The 16,164-nt window shown below is 34.8% G+C and overlaps 1 protein-coding gene across 1 annotated transcript in view; it reads right to left on the bottom strand.

Moving 5' to 3' along the window:
• Positions 1–16,164, bottom strand: part of HFM1 (helicase for meiosis 1) — a 214,013-nt gene that overhangs the window by 95,824 nt on the left and 102,025 nt on the right. Inside the window, exons 5-11 of the mRNA XM_030825053.1 lie at positions 9,065–9,324; positions 8,676–8,723; positions 4,353–4,423; positions 3,556–3,688; positions 2,531–2,682; positions 1,872–1,949; positions 1,494–1,652 (exon numbers count right to left, since the gene is read on the bottom strand). Coding sequence (XP_030680913.1) covers positions 1,494–1,652; positions 1,872–1,949; positions 2,531–2,682; positions 3,556–3,688; positions 4,353–4,423; positions 8,676–8,723; positions 9,065–9,324 — 901 coding nt within the window. The remainder of the gene's footprint in view (positions 1–1,493; positions 1,653–1,871; positions 1,950–2,530; positions 2,683–3,555; positions 3,689–4,352; positions 4,424–8,675; positions 8,724–9,064; positions 9,325–16,164) is intronic.

Genomic DNA, 16,164 nt, shown 5'->3' with positions numbered 1-16,164 from the left:
ATTAGAGAGTACTAGTACATAATAATTGCTTACAAATAAGTAAGAAAAATTTAGTATTCCAATGTGAAAAAAGGCAAATGACATAATCTGGCAAGTTTTTAAAAAAGAACTTAAAGTAGTTGATAAATATATTAAAAATATTTACTTTAGTAGAAATCAAAGAAGTAAAAATTTTTTAAATGAGATACTACACTAAACAATAAATCCTATAAATATTTAAAAATAATGATAGCAATAATAATTCCATTATTATACTATCCAGTGTTAGGATACAGGAAAATAGCTTCTGGTAGAAGTGTAAATGAATATAACATTTATTGAAAGAAGTGCTTCTTTAGCGTTTTATATATCCTTTGATTCAGTTATTTCATTCTAAAAGTTCATCCTAAGGAAATAATCATGGATGTTTCAGATACATTAATTTCACTCTGTTTACAACAGCAAAAATTGGAAATAACTTAATCTTCCATTATTATAGTGTTTGATAAATAAATTACAATAAAACCACAAAAATAGTATTGAAGAATATTTAATGATAAAAAAATGTTTAAAGGTGAAATGCAGGTCAAAAAAAGAGTATGTATATTATAGTTCCTACATGCTTACAAAAAAAAGCATGTACATTATGCTTCCTACATGTGTAAAGGTAAACACTAGGATTTAGTTTTGTTGTTTTAATAAACTAAATTTTTCTATATTATTCTTGACAAATATGAACAAAATAAGTTGTCATTTTAAGAACAAGAAAATGATTAATTGCGCCAAATTAACAATAAAGACAAAATATTCCATTGGAATAGACAATATAGTGGCTATTTGTGAAAACAATTTCTAAGAAGTAGTAGGGGAAAACCAGTATTATAGTAGGCTGAGAAGTAAGTAGGAGTGAGAAAGTAGAGTGAGACTATTAGTTTTCAAGACGTTTACTTAAAAATTGAAGAAAAAATTAAGTCGTATATTCATTATGAAAAGTGTAATAGTGCACACGATTATTTCTTTACATGTCCATGTACCCCATTAACCATGAGATCTTCCTCAAGGATGGAGTCCATATATTTTCACTTTTGCATCTATATTTAGTGCTTACCACAATGCCAAGCGTACAGAATTGAGGAGCAAGTGGTAATCATCTAAGAAATTATTTTTATTATCCACCATACTTCGCTATACAATTAGAGTCAGCTAGTTACAACAACCATCACATATTGTTAGTGAAGTTATTATGAGGCACCTGAAACCCAGGAAACTAAGACTGTTAGATACTAGCAAACAAGAGATGTCCACATGTCCACAAAAAATGTTTTATTAAACCTGATTAACCAAATTTTATGACCTTAATACTGTCATATTTATGAGATCTAGCCACAACTTTCTACAACATACTTTCCTATTAAAGGAAAGGACAAAAAAATTCACTTTTCTCTAAGATCAAGATGACTAAATATTTCACAAGTCATAAAAAACCTAACAGCTCAGTTAAAATTGTAACTCACATCCTCAGCATTTGGAATTGTTGCAGACACAGCTACAAATCGCATTGGAATAACAGTGCTGGTATTTTTTAAAGTCTGAGAAACAGACTGTACAGTTTTCATTCTGCTAACTACAACTTCAAGCGTTGGACCACGATTTTCATCTTTTACAATATGTACCTAAGCAGGAAATCAAGAAAAAATCATTAGCTATAGAATTAAAAATACATTTAATCAATTAAAATATTCAATAATATTAACATTCTTGCTTTAGAAAATGAGCATTTTCCACTTGAAGGGATAAAACAAACATACAGTTTGGTTGCAATGTCTTTTTTCTTTCTGTCTTATTCTAATCATCCTTTTATGTTTATCTCTGAAAGTGAATGCATTCATTACCTCATCAATGAGAAACAGTCGAACCAGTTGAACCAAAGAGTTGTCTCTCCATTTCCTAGTCATGCTATCCCATTTTTCCTAGAGAGAAAAAAAAGCATACAAGTAGTTTAATGTGATAAGGAATTATAATAAATATTAAGATATCAATAACATTTTTAACATGACATATTACAAATAATAGGCAATTTTGGTTGATCCCTTAAGGGTATTCTGAAAAATATTTTAAAATTAAAAAATACTTACAGAATTTTTACAGTCTTAAAGGTATTTTTAAAACTGGGCCCTCAATTGTTTTTACACTGAACCACAAAATATTCAAAGTCCAAGTTTTGTTACCTATTTTTAAATTCTACCAAGGACCTCCCTTTATAAAACATACTACTTAGGTAAAAGAAAAAAGCAATAAATATGATTACAAAGTATCCACAATAACAAACTGCCTATTCTTTGTCAATTTTTCCCATTTGGTCATTTGTCTTTTACTTACTGATTTGTAGGTATTCTTTCTGTACCTTGAATTGTAGTATTTTTTTAATGCTGTTTGTTTACATTGTAAATATATGTTTCTAGTTTGTATTTTTTAAACTTTTTGTCTCGGTAAAGAAAAATAGGTATTTTCTAACAAACTAAGGAAATCATAAAGTATAAATAATACCTACTGGAGTTGTCATAATAATATGGGCATGCTGAATCTCAAATAGATCATCCATTACTGTATCTCCAGTAAGTTCCTTACAATTCAATCCTATTGGTCCAAATTTTTCTTTCCAGTCATCAAAACGCTGACTGCACAAGGCTTTTATTGGTGCCACTGTAACAATATAAAATATTTACTTTGAACATCAGTTCAATTTCAAAATTATTTTCACAAACTTTGGTTAATAAAGTTAGCATAAAAAATACACATCTACATACTCCTAATATTGATAAATTAAAAATGAACAATATAGGCATATTATTTAGAGCAGGAGTGTCCAGTCTTTTGGCTTCCCTGGGCCACACTGGAAGAAGAACCGTATTGAGCCACACATAAAATATGCTAACACTAACGATGACTGATAAGCTAAAGAAAAAACATTCTCATAATGTTACAAATTTGTCATAAGTTTACGAATTTGTGTTGGGCCGCATTCAAGGCCATCCTGGGCCACATGTGGCCTGCAGGCCACAAGTTAGACAAGCTTGATTTAGAGATATCAAGGTAATAGCCAAAAAGAACTAAAAACAGAAATAGAAATGATTTCTCAGGCAAGTGTAACTAAAAGTGAAGAAAGGTAGGGCAGAAGATTATTGCTTTTCATTATAAGGCCTTTAGTGATATTTGATTTTTAATCCATATGCGTATATTACTTTGATTAAAAAATGTTTAAAAAATACACACCTAAGAAAGGAGAGTAACAGTTCCTATGCAAATTTCTAGAATTACAAAATGTTTGATTTTATTTGTTCATTTTGCCTGTCCTTTAAAAAATAAGCATGTAAAAGTCAAATTCTCAATTCAAATATTACTTTTTATTTATAATTCTGGAAAATGTGTTTTAAATTTAATGACAAATAAGACCAGACTGTACTAGAAATATATAGAAAACCAAATAATTCCTGAGGCCAGAAACTGAATTTATTTCATTTTACTTCAATGGTTTTTCATTATTAAAATTAATCATCACTCATAATAAATACTTACTGTAAACAATTTTAATATTCAACCATGGCAATGGTACTTCCATTAACAATCTTGTTATAGCTAGTTCAAACACTACAGTTTTTCCAGAACCAGTTGGAGCACAAATCACAAAATTCCTATCTGTGTAAAGAAGCTAAAAAATAAAAAGTAATCAATCATGTAACATACAGAATTTTTCACACACATTCTCAATTTGTTAAAAAAAAGCCTTAATAAGAATCTAAGGAATAATAGTTCAAACATTTTTCCTCTAAAGTTATAAAAATTGTAACTTTGCTCCAGAGCCTCTGCTCTTGAAAAATAACACTATTAGTATTTTATCATGCTGTTATTCGTCAATGTAGACCTAGGAGAAAATCATTCCTGGCTGAGCGCAATGGTTTACACCTGTAATCCCAGCACTTAAGGAAGGCAGATCACTTGAGGTCAGGAGTTCAAGACCAGCCTGGCCAACAGAGCAAAACCCTGTCTCTACTACAAATAGAAAACTTAGCCAGGAGTGGTGTCTCAAGCCTGTAATCCCAGTTACTTGGGTGGCTGAGGCAGGAAAATCGCTTGAACCTGGGAAGTGGAAGTTGCAGTGAGCTGAGATTTCACCACTGCACTCAAATACAAACAAATCCACCTATGAAAATCACATGCATTCATTTACCAAATATTTTCTGAGCTCCTATAATGTGCTAGACACGGAGTGTGGCAGTGCGGACATAAAGATCTAGTAAATCCTAGCTGTCCCAATCTAGTGATTACAACCTAGTGAAAGGTAGAAAAATAAGTAAGTAAAATAAAATACTTACATCATCAAAGGCTTTGGACTGTATATAGTTGAAATATGGAAATTCTTTGAAAATACTTCTAAATTTTGCCGCTTACAATAACATTAAGGATTCAAATATTTCAGAATTTAAAAAATTAGTTACTTTTAATTTTAAAATTAAGTTACATTAATATTGATTCTGACAATATTTAATGATGAGGTTTTAACATTTGCTATTTGGCATCTTAAAAAAAGAATTATCATAAATTATTCTAGTCTCCAGTCACATTCCATATTCTGAAAAGAACTTGCAAAGTTCCTATAGGGAAACAAGAGATTATATAAGGGTTATACATGAGTGCTAAATATGATGGAGGAGATGCAAGTACATAATGGCAAGTAAATCAGAACTACACTTCTAGTTTATCTTTTCCAGAGTGGTGCTTTTTCTTATTTACCTTGACAAGGCCACTTGATTTTTATTTCTTCTTTAATGTACAGAATTTCACTCAACTATTTCATTAAGCATTGATTGTACTTCATTAGCTGATGTGTTTCTGGTTACCTAATACCAAATCTCTTTGTTTTTGATAATTTGGTTGTGTTAAGTGGTGGGTTTAATTATAATTATCAACATACTGGCTTGACAGGAAGAACTTAAATCATCCTTCCCCTGTAAGAAAGTTCAAAAATATTAATAGATATGAAGAATAAACTGTCCCCTCTCCAAGGTGAGGGTCTATTGACAGATTGGGAGATACCTGTATTTATATGGTATTCTTCTTACAATATATCAACTACAGTCATTGAACACTACATACAGAATACATTACTAGATTTAGAAAGCTGTGGGAAGCTGTAAATGAAGAAGAAAATGAGTTCCTACAATTGAGACTGTTATAATCTATTAGAAGATATAAGATGGTTAAGAACATATCTGAGAACACAAGTACACAGTTACTTAAACAACTGGATTTTTATAAAGATATACAAGAACTGATGGATTGCTGTAGTGATCCTGTTTAAACTTAGATCATATTACTTCTCTGATCAAATTCCTCCCTTTCTCTCAAAGTATATGGCTATAAGGCTCTACATGATCGTCTCCCCACTGCCACTCCCTCCCTGCATCAGCCCCTGCCTTTATCTCTCTGACTTCATGTCCTACTACTCTTTCCCCCTGACTCATCTCCTCTAGCTATACTGAACTCTGCTGTTCTTCAAAAATATCAGCTATGATCCTGCCATGAGGCCTTCCCCCTGCCTAGGCTGTTATTCCTTCCATATTTTCTTGGCTCTTTTCCCTCCATTAAGTGCTTAAATCTGATCTTCTCAAGGTCTACCCTAAGTACTGTTTAATTCTACACCCTGAGCCACAAATCCCAGTAGTCCCAATTTAACCCCCTTACCCTGCTCTACTTTTTTCTTTTCCCATAATAGTCACCACTTTCTAAAAAACTCTATGACTTATTTATATGTTATTACAGTTGTTGAGATCTAGCTTCTTCCCCACCCTCATCCCAAGAATGTCATCTCCTCAAAAGCAAGGACTAATTGTCTGTTTTCTTAAGTGACATATCCCAAATACTTAGAACAGTGCCTGACACATAACTCAAATACTTAGAACAGTGCCTGACACATAACTCAGTTAATATAGGTTTGCAATTATTACATCAAGCAGCTAATTTGTAAATCCTCATTTTACTTTCTGGTGTGCAAAGTGTCATATCTGTGCCAAAACAAAAACGTAATTTTGAGTTTGAAAATCCATCCGCTTTAGAAGGAATCTCATATTTCCTTCAAAACATGTCTCTTTCTATCAAATATTTATTTGTAACAAGCCCACGAGTGGGCCATCATGTTGGTTTTTCTCTCATTAGATAGTTCCATATCAATTTATATTCACAAAAATGAATATTTGATTCAGAGTAGATACAGAATCAGTATTTCAGCTCGTAAGAAAACTCAACTGCTAACATCATTTATCATCACTATCAACATTTGAAGTCAATTTTTTTCCTTACATTCGATAAACTCTCAGCAGTGTCACTGAAATTATGGGGAAAATGTCTGCAGAACTGAAAATGACAAGACTACTGTGGTAGGATCAATCCGAGAAAACTTCTATTGCCCTGAGGATTCCAATGTAGTAAAATATTTAAAGAGAATAAGAAAATAAGGTGTGTCCAAGTAATCTACAAACTCTCAAATTATCACAAATAGCATTCAGTCTTCCACTTTAAATACATACTTGGAAACAATAAGGTATAGGACAATGAGTTTTACAGAAAATGAACTTTTTGGACAATAAATCAGTGGACACAAGTGTAGGCAGTAGTCTTAACTAATAAAGACCCCTAAACAACAGAACCACTTCAGCTGTGCTAATATAGCATAAAAATCCTCAAAGCTCTTTAAAAGCCAGTGTCATATTATGGAAAGGCTTTCCAGTAAGGGATAAGAAGAATCAGCCATTGTACAGATAATTAAACATCTTTAACAGCTTACTGCTAATATATTTCCTATGTTTCCATCCTATTTTGATCACCAGAGAAAAGAAAATGTGGCAGCATTGAGACACTATGCTGAATAAAGTGCTAAACACTAGCTATGTTTATAGTTCCTATATCAACATGTGTAACTCTCTTATTGATCCCTCTCCCTCATTTTTACTCAAATCAGCTATCTGCATTGGAGGCAACTTCTCAAGAGAAGTGAGGCAAGTATTTTCTAACCATACTTCAGAATTACGTCAGATGATCCTTCGAGTGCCCAGGATTATTGCTGCCTAGATTTCTCTAGCACAGCTATGCAATATCTGGAATTCATTTTTCATTTTGTCAACTAGACCATAACTTTTGTGGATGCTAGAGCATTGCCAAGCATTGAGTCACTAATTATATATTCCTAAAGCATAGTTTTAATGATGATATTTGACCTGCTCAAAAATATTGCATGGTTTCTCCTCATTACAGAGATTGTATTTTCACTACAAAAAAGAAGTAACTATGAGAGGCAATAGATACATTAATTAGCCTGATTGTGGTAATTATTTTCGCAATGTTTACATATTAAAAAATATCATGTTGTACTCCTTAAAAAATATAACATTTTTATTTGTCAATTATACCTCAACAAAGCTGGGGGAAAAAATAAAAAATTAAAATAAAATAAAAAAACCTTTGACCTTGGTATTCATGACATTATATATTATGATTCTAAGATAACTATCTTTCTCATTAATTCTTTAATCATATCCTTCACTTTAGCCAAACTGGAAAGCTTATTCTTTCCAAATGTATTTCATACGTTTTTACCTTCACCCTTGCTTATGTCTCTACTTTTGCCAGAACAATTTCCTTACTTTAACTGCCTTACTTTATCTGCCTTTCAATGTATTTGGAAATAGGCAGGTAAATAAGTCATGATCCTTGCCTTCAAAGAGTTCATAGATCATGGGGAAATAGCCACATAAACTGCTGGTGAATTAAAACAAAATAAGTGCACTATTATAGGCATACACAGGGTATTAAAGAAACAAAAACAATGTTACCTCAAGAACACACAAACATACTCAAAATATTTACATTGGAAATGTCCAGACATGAAAATTGGATTCTAGGTATAAACTCCAAATTAGATTTTCAAAAATACTAGATCTGTAGAAATGTCCCCCCAATCCACACAATATCCCATTCTCATCCATTTCCCCTACCCAGTTCAACCCAATTTGGCTGCTCTTTCTCAAAGGATGAGAAATTATCTGTACCTATTTGTAAGTAAATATGCTCAGAGTTCTGCCAATAATACAAATCTGACTTCTGTACTTACTTTGCCATAAACTGATAACAAACAGTTCACAAATCGGCACCAGTCTGCAATCACACCCTAAGTAGCACACACATACATCTTTTTTTTTTTTTTTTTTTTTTTTTTTTTGAGATGGAGTCTCACTCTTTTGCCATGCTGGAATGCAATGGCACAATCTCAGCTCACTACAACCTCTGCCTCCCAGGTTCAAGCGATTCTCCTCCCTCAGCCCCCTGAGTAGCTGGGATTACAGGCGCACACCACCAGGCCCAGCTAATTTTTTATATTTTTAGTAGAGACAAGGTTTCATCATGTTGGTCAGGCTGGTCTCAAACTCCTGACCTTGTGATCTGCCTGCCTCAGCCTCCCAAAGTGCTGGAATTACAGGCGTGAACCACCGCACCCGGCCACATGTACCTCTTACATCACCAAAAAGATTAACTTTTCCCTCTTTTTCTCCATCAACCAAAATAAACAAACACAATTAAACAAATGTTTTAAAATTATGATTTAATAAATACAAAGCAGCTACTGTAAATAACTTAAAGGATACGAATTTCTGTGACAGCCTTCAAGGAACCTAAACCATTTTCTGTTACCTCTGAAAAAAAAAATCCTACATATTTATATAAATATTAAAAAAAATTTAATGGTCAGCAGCTAGGACCTGAAATGAATATTTTTAACCTTTCCATAAAAACTGTTTCAATAAAACTAACACAACTTTTTATTGAGAGCAAAGTTAAAAATATTTCTAGCACACAGGATAAAATATTTTAACACACAGCACAGCTTAGAAAATAATGCAACATAATAAAAAAATGCAGAAATTGCACAGAGAGATAATTTACTCAAATTTACTGTATTTTTACATTTTCCCTTATGCTAAGAAATGCAGTTTAGTCTGTACTCATAAAATGAACCGAAAAAGCAAGAAATTACCTTGAATATCATGAGGTTGGAAAGCAACTGAAAAAGATGGTGCTTTGAACATGCCTTCTCCAATTTCAGAAGCAGAAAAAGCATTATTTGCTGTAAACACATTTGCAGAATATTGAAATTTCTGCTTACTATTGCTGTAGTTCCTTGATTTCCCTTTGTTCATTTCTGTTTGTACAATTTTCACTGAGCCAATGTGAGAGTCCAATTCTCTGTCATTAGAATAAGCACTCCCATGTATATTGTCAGATATTTTAAATAATCTGCAAAAAAAAAAAAAAGACCCACATATTTTCTCACGTGTAACACTTGCTTGGAATATGAAAACCTAGCATAAAATTGGCCCCCTTAAAAACACTCATAGATTATGGTTTACTCAAACAAAAAAGCTAAACATTCTCCTAAAATATAACTTGCTAAATTTACCACTGAAGTATGTCTTTCTACTTTCCTAAAACTCAGGTAAATCCATTTGTGGTAGTCAGCCTCCAAAACGGCCCAATGATCCTTGCCTGCTCCTCATCCCTTTACAGTCTCCTACAAATTGAATCACTGAATCAGGACTGGCCTGTCTAACTAGCAGAGTACTGCAGAAGTGCAAATGTTTGACTTACAAGCCTAGGTAATAACAGACATTGCCCCTTCCCCATGGTCTCTTAGATCCCTCACTCTGTAGAGAGCTAGTCACAATATAAAGAAAGCACTCAAGCAACCCTATGAAGAGGCCCAGGTGGAGAGGTACTGAGGTCTCCTGCCAACAACCAGCACTGACTTTTCAGTCAAGGACAGCAAGCCACCTTGAAGAGAGACCTTATAGCTCCTGTCAAGCTTTCAGATGACTGCAGCATGGCTAACATTTTGACTGTGGCCTTCTTGTGAGAGGCCCCCAATATCTTTATGCATTCTCACAAGAGAGCCTAAGCCAGAACTACTAGCTAAGTTGTTCCTAAATTCCTAGCCTGGAGAAACTGTGAGAGATAATAATGTTCATTGTTGTTTTAAACTACTAAATTTTGGGATAATTTTATTATACAACAACAGATAACTAATATTCCATTTAAAGTCAGTAAAGTGCTTAAGAGAGATAAAAGCCACTAAATATAGTCACAGTAAATAGTAAATTTCGTAACACCTAATAGCAGTTAAATTTAACTGAAGTGATTGAAGTTACTGAATTATATTAACATATCAAATTTATAGGAATAAGTTAACAGAGTTGTTATGAATTAAAAGTTGTCAGCAACTGCATTTCACGCCACAGAAGCTACCAGATAAGACAGTTTTCCTAGCCAATCAAATCAGCACTGTGTATCCCCCAAAAAAGGAAAAGATACAAACTCAGTATATTAGCAGATTAAATCATCCCAAACACTATATCCAATAACCATTTCAATGTAAGAACTACTTCTTTGCAAAGTTCTAAAAACAAGGAAACACTTTATCTTTATGACTGTACTGTATTATATTTGATCAAAAGTCAATCTATCGAAGTAACTTGTTCACAATATCCCTAAGGGATGAAGTAACCATTAAGGTTCCTAATAAAACATTCACATCTTATAGAATAAGTAATGGAGATGACTTATCCATTCAGGGGCTGAAGATCAAGTTTAATTAGCAATGGCCAGTGATTTCGTCAGTCTTGTCTATGAAATGGAACCTCCATTAAAATGCCTAAACAACAGGGTTCTGAGAGCTTCTGGAATAGTATACATCAAGGTGCTGACAGAGTGGCATGCTCAGAGAAGTTACGGGAACTCTGCACCTCCTCCCTCATATTTTGCCGTATGTATCTCTTTCATTTGGAGTTGTACCCTTTATAATAAGCTGGTAAATGTAAGTAAAGTGTTTCCCTTAGGTCTCTGAGTCATTCTAGCAAATTATTAAACCTAAGATGGGGTCATGGGAAGCCTCAAATTTGTAGTTGGCCAGACAGAAATGTGGGTAGCCTGGGAATCTCATTTTCAGCTGGAATTCAAAGTGGGTAACTGAATTTACTGAACTGAGCCTTCAACCTGTGGGTCTGACGCTAATTCCAGGAGTTAAGTTTCAAATTGATTTAAATTGTTAGACGCCAAGTTGGTGTCAGAGAATCAGTCGGTGTCAGTCAACACCCAGTCTTTACATTTATGGTCAGCTGATTTCCAATGACAGTGCCATAACATTCAGCAGGGAAAGAAGAGTCTTTTCAACAAATGAGGCTGGAACAACTGAATATCTACATGCAAAAAGAATGACGATGGACTCCTACTTCACACAAATATTTAAAATATTAAATAATAGATCACAAATGTAAATGTAAGAGTTAAAAACTCTGAAACCTTAGAAGAAAACTTAAGAGTAAATCTTCATTACCTTGGATTAGGCAATAGTTTCTTAGATATGACACCAAAACCATAAGCAACCAAAGTGATGCCAAAGCAGTATTACATCAAAGCAAAAGCATAAGCATAAAACAAAAATTAGATAAACTGGACTCTATTAAAATTTAAAACTTGTGCTGCAAAGAACACCATCAAAAAAGTGAAAACCCACAGAATAGGGGGAAATATTTGCAAATCATACAGATCATAAGAGACTTTTATTGAGAATAAAGAACTCTTAAAACTCAACAATTAAAAGACAAATAGCCCAATTAAAATATGGACAAAGGATCTGAATAAGACATTACTCCAAAGAAGACACACAAATGGCTGATAATCACATGAAAAGATTCTTAACATTATTGCTACAGACTGGATATTAATGTCCCTCCCTCCAGATTCATTTGTTGAGGCCCTACCTAATCCCCAGTGGGTTTTTTTGTTTTTGTTTTTGTTTTTTTTGAGATGGAGTCTCGCTTTGTCACCCAGGCTGGAGTGCAGAGGTGTGATCTCGGCTCACTGCAAGCTCTGCCTCCCAGGTTCAAGTGATTCTCCTGCCTCAGCCTCCTGAGTAGCTAGGATTACAGGCACATGCCACCACACCCAGCTAATTTTTGTATTTTTAGTAGAGACGCGGTTTTACCACGTTGGTCAGGCTGGTCTCGAACTCCTGACCTTGTGATCTGCCCGCCTCAGCCTCCCAATGTTATGGTATTTAGAGGTGAGGCCTTTGGAAGGTAATTGGGTTTAGATGAGGTCATGAGGGTACCTCCCCATGATGGAATTAATGCCCTTATAAAAAGAGGATGAAACATGAGCTCTCTCTGTTTATACACACACCAAAGAAAAACCATGAGAGAACATAACTAGGAAGAGCATCCTCATCAAGAACCCAACCATGCTGGCACTCTGATTTCTGACTTCCAGCCTCCAGAATCGTGTAAACAAATGTTTGTTATTTACACCACCCAATCTACAGTATTTCATTATACCAGCCCAAAATAACTAAGACAATTAGTCATTATGAAAATGCACATCAATACCACAATGAGATACCTCTTCAAATAACCCAGTAGGATGGCTATAATAAAAAAGACAGAAAATAACAAGTGCTGGCCAGAATGTGGAGAAACTGGAACCCTCAAATATTGCTGATGGGACTATAAAGTGATGCAGCCACTTTGGAAAACAATTTGGCAGTTCCTCAGAAAAGTTAAATATAAAGTTACCATATGACCCAGCAATTCTACTTCTGGGTTTATATCCAAAGAATTGAAAACACACATTCACACAAAAACTTGCATGCATTTTCATAGCAATATTATTCACAACAGACAAAAAGTGAAAACAACCCAAATGTCCATCAACCGATAAGTGAATAAACAAAATGTGATATATTCATTTAATGGACTATTATTTGGCCATAAAAAAATGAAATACTGGCCAGGCGCGGTGACTTACACCTGTAATCCCAATACTGGGAGGCCAAGGCAGGCAGATCACGCAGTCAAGAGATGAAGACCATCCTGGTCAACATGGTGAAATCCCGTCTCTACTAAAAATACAAAAATTAGCCAGGTGTGGTGGCACATGCCTGTAGTTCTAGCTACTCGGGAGGCTGAGGCAGGAGAATTGCCTGAACCTGGAAGGCAGAGGCTGTAGCGAACCAAGATCACACCACTGCACTAAAGCCTGGGTGACAGAGTGAGACTCCAAAAAAAAAAAGAGAAAGAAAGGAAGGAAGGAAGGAGGGAGGGAGGGAGGGAGGGAGGGAAAGAAAGACTGATACATAACACAACATGCATGAACCTTAAAAATGTTATGTTAAGTGCAGCCCTTCATGCTAAAAACTCTCAATAAACTAGGAATTAACAGGATATACCTCAAAATAATAAGAGCTATTTATGACAGACCCACAGCCAATATCATACTCAAAGGGCAAAAATTGGAAGCATTCCCTCTGAAAACTGGCACAAGATAGGGATGCCCTCTCTCACCACTCCTATTCAACATAGTGTTGGAAGTTCTGGCCAGGGCAATCAGGTAGGAGAAAGAAATAAAGGGTATTCAATTAGGAAAAGAGGAAGTCAAATTGTCCCTGTTTGTAGAAGACATGATTGTATATTTAGAAAACCCAATCGTCCCAGCCCAAAATCTCCTTAAGCTAATAAGCAACTTCAGTCAAGTCTCAGGATACAAAATCAATGTGCAAAAATCACAAGCATTCCTATATACCAATAACAGACAAACAGCCAAATCATGAGTGAACTCTCATTCACAACTGCTACAAAGAGAATAAAATACCTAGGAATCCAACTTACAGGGGATGTGAAGGACCTCTTCAAGGAGAACTACAAACCACTGCTCAACGAAATAAAAGAGGACACAAACAAATGGAAGAACATTCTATGCTCATGGATAGGAAGAATCAATATCGTGAAAATGGCCATACTGCCCAAGGTAATTTATAGATTCAATGCCATCCCCATCAAGCTACCAATTACTTTCTTCACAGAATTGGAAAAAACTAAAGTTCATATGGAACCAAAAAAGAGCCCGCATTGCCAAGACAAGCCTAAGCCAAAAGAACAAAGCTGGAGGCATCACGCTACCTGACTTCAAACTATACTACAAGGCTACAGTAACCAAAACAGCATGATACTGTTACCAAAACAGAGATATAGATCAATGGAACAGAACAGAGGCCTCAGAAATAATATCACACATCTACAACCATCTGATCTTTGACAAACCTGACAACAACAGGAAATGGGGAAAGGATTCCCTATTTAATAAATGGTGATGGGAAAACTGGCTAGCCATATGTAGAAAGCTGAAACTGGATTCCTTCCTTACACCTTATATGAAAATTAATACAAGATGGATTAAAGACTTAAATGTTAGACTAAAACCATAAAAACCCTAGAAGAAAACCTAGGCATTACCATTCATGACATAGGCATGGGCAAGGACTTCATGTCTAAAACACCAAAAGCAATGGTAACAAAAGCCAAAATAAACAAATGGGATCGAATTACACTAAAGAGCTTCTGCACAGCAAAGAAACTACCATCAGAGTGAACAGGCAACCAATAGGAGAAAACTTTTGCCATCTACCCACTGACAAAGGGCTAATATCCAGAATTACAAAGAACTTTATAAGAAAAAAATCAAACGACCCCATTAAAAAGTGGGCGAAGGATATGAACAGACGCTTCTCAAAAGAAGACATTTATGCAGCCAACAGACACATGAAAAAATGCTCATCATCACTAGCCATCAGAGTAATGCAAATCAAAACCACAATGAGATACCATCTCACACCAGTTGGAATGGTGATCACTAAAAAGTCAGGAAACAACAGATGCTGGAGAGGATGTGGAGAAATAGGAACGCTTTTACACTGTTGGTGGGAGTGTCAATTAGTTCAACCATTGTGGAAGACAGTGTGGTGATTCCTCAAGGATCTAGAACTACAAATACCATTTGACTCAGCGATCCCATTACTGGGTATATACCCAAAGGATTACAAATCATGCTACTATAAAGACCATTGCACACATATGTTTATTGTGGCACTATTCGCAATAGCAAAGACTTGGAACCAACCCAAATGTCCAACAATGATAGAGTGGATTAAGAAAATGTGGCACATATACACCATGGAATACTATGCAGCCATAAAAAAGGATGAGTTCATGTCCTTTGCAGGGACATGGATGAATCTGGAAACCATCATTCTGAGCAAACTATTGTAAGGACAGAAAATCAAACACCGCATGTTCTCACTCATAGGTGGGAACTGAACAATGAGAACACTTGAACACAGGGTGGGGAACATCACACACCGGGGCCTGTCATGGGGTGGGGGGTGGGGAAGGGATAGCATTAGAAGAAATACCTAATGTAAATGACGAGTTAATGGGTGCAGCACACCAACGTGGCACATGTATTCATATGTAACAAATCTGCACGTTGTGCACATGTACTCTATAACTTAAAGTATAATTTAAAAAAAAAGAAAAGAAAAATATTCACCTCCAAAAAAAATGTTACGTTAAGTGAAAGCAGCCAGGCACAAATGGCCATATTTTGTATAATTCCACTTATATGAAATGTTTAGAATAGGTAAATCCATAGAGATGATAGAGACAGAAAGTAGATTAGTGGCCACCAGGTGCTGTGGAAAGGGAGAAATGAAGAGTAACTGTTAATTAGTAAGGAATTTATTTTGCGGCAGGTGAAAATGTTTTAAAATTAGTTAATAATGATGGTTGCAAAAGTAGGTATTATAAAAACCAATGTGGGTAAATACATAAGAATGAAAAAAATAAGAAAATAAAATAATTCTACACTTCAAAAAGGTGAATTTTATGGTATGTGAATTATATCTTAATAAAGCTGTTATTACAAACATTATAGAAATCAACCTCAGCTGGACCCTTTACAGTGTCCATTAATCCTACCATTATTCTAATTAGACTGCTTTCCCATTCTCCACTCTTCTCATTCTTGCTCAATACTCTCTTTCTCCCTCAGACTCCACAGATAACCACATCTGCTATGTCACAGAAAACAAAAACGATCAACTAAACTTCTTCTGAATCTTGAATCCATACACCCAATTGAATATTTGAACTATTTATAAATATCTAAAATCAACATGTCCATATCTGTACTCATCACCTTCCCCCGAACCTGTTCTTACCTTATAGTTCTTTAAATCAAAAAAGGGCACTA

The sequence above is a fragment of the Nomascus leucogenys genome, chromosome 12, assembly GCF_006542625.1.
Source record: "Nomascus leucogenys isolate Asia chromosome 12, Asia_NLE_v1, whole genome shotgun sequence".
Taxonomy (NCBI): domain Eukaryota; kingdom Metazoa; phylum Chordata; class Mammalia; order Primates; family Hylobatidae; genus Nomascus; species Nomascus leucogenys.
This window is presented reverse-complemented; position numbering and strand designations above follow the sequence as displayed.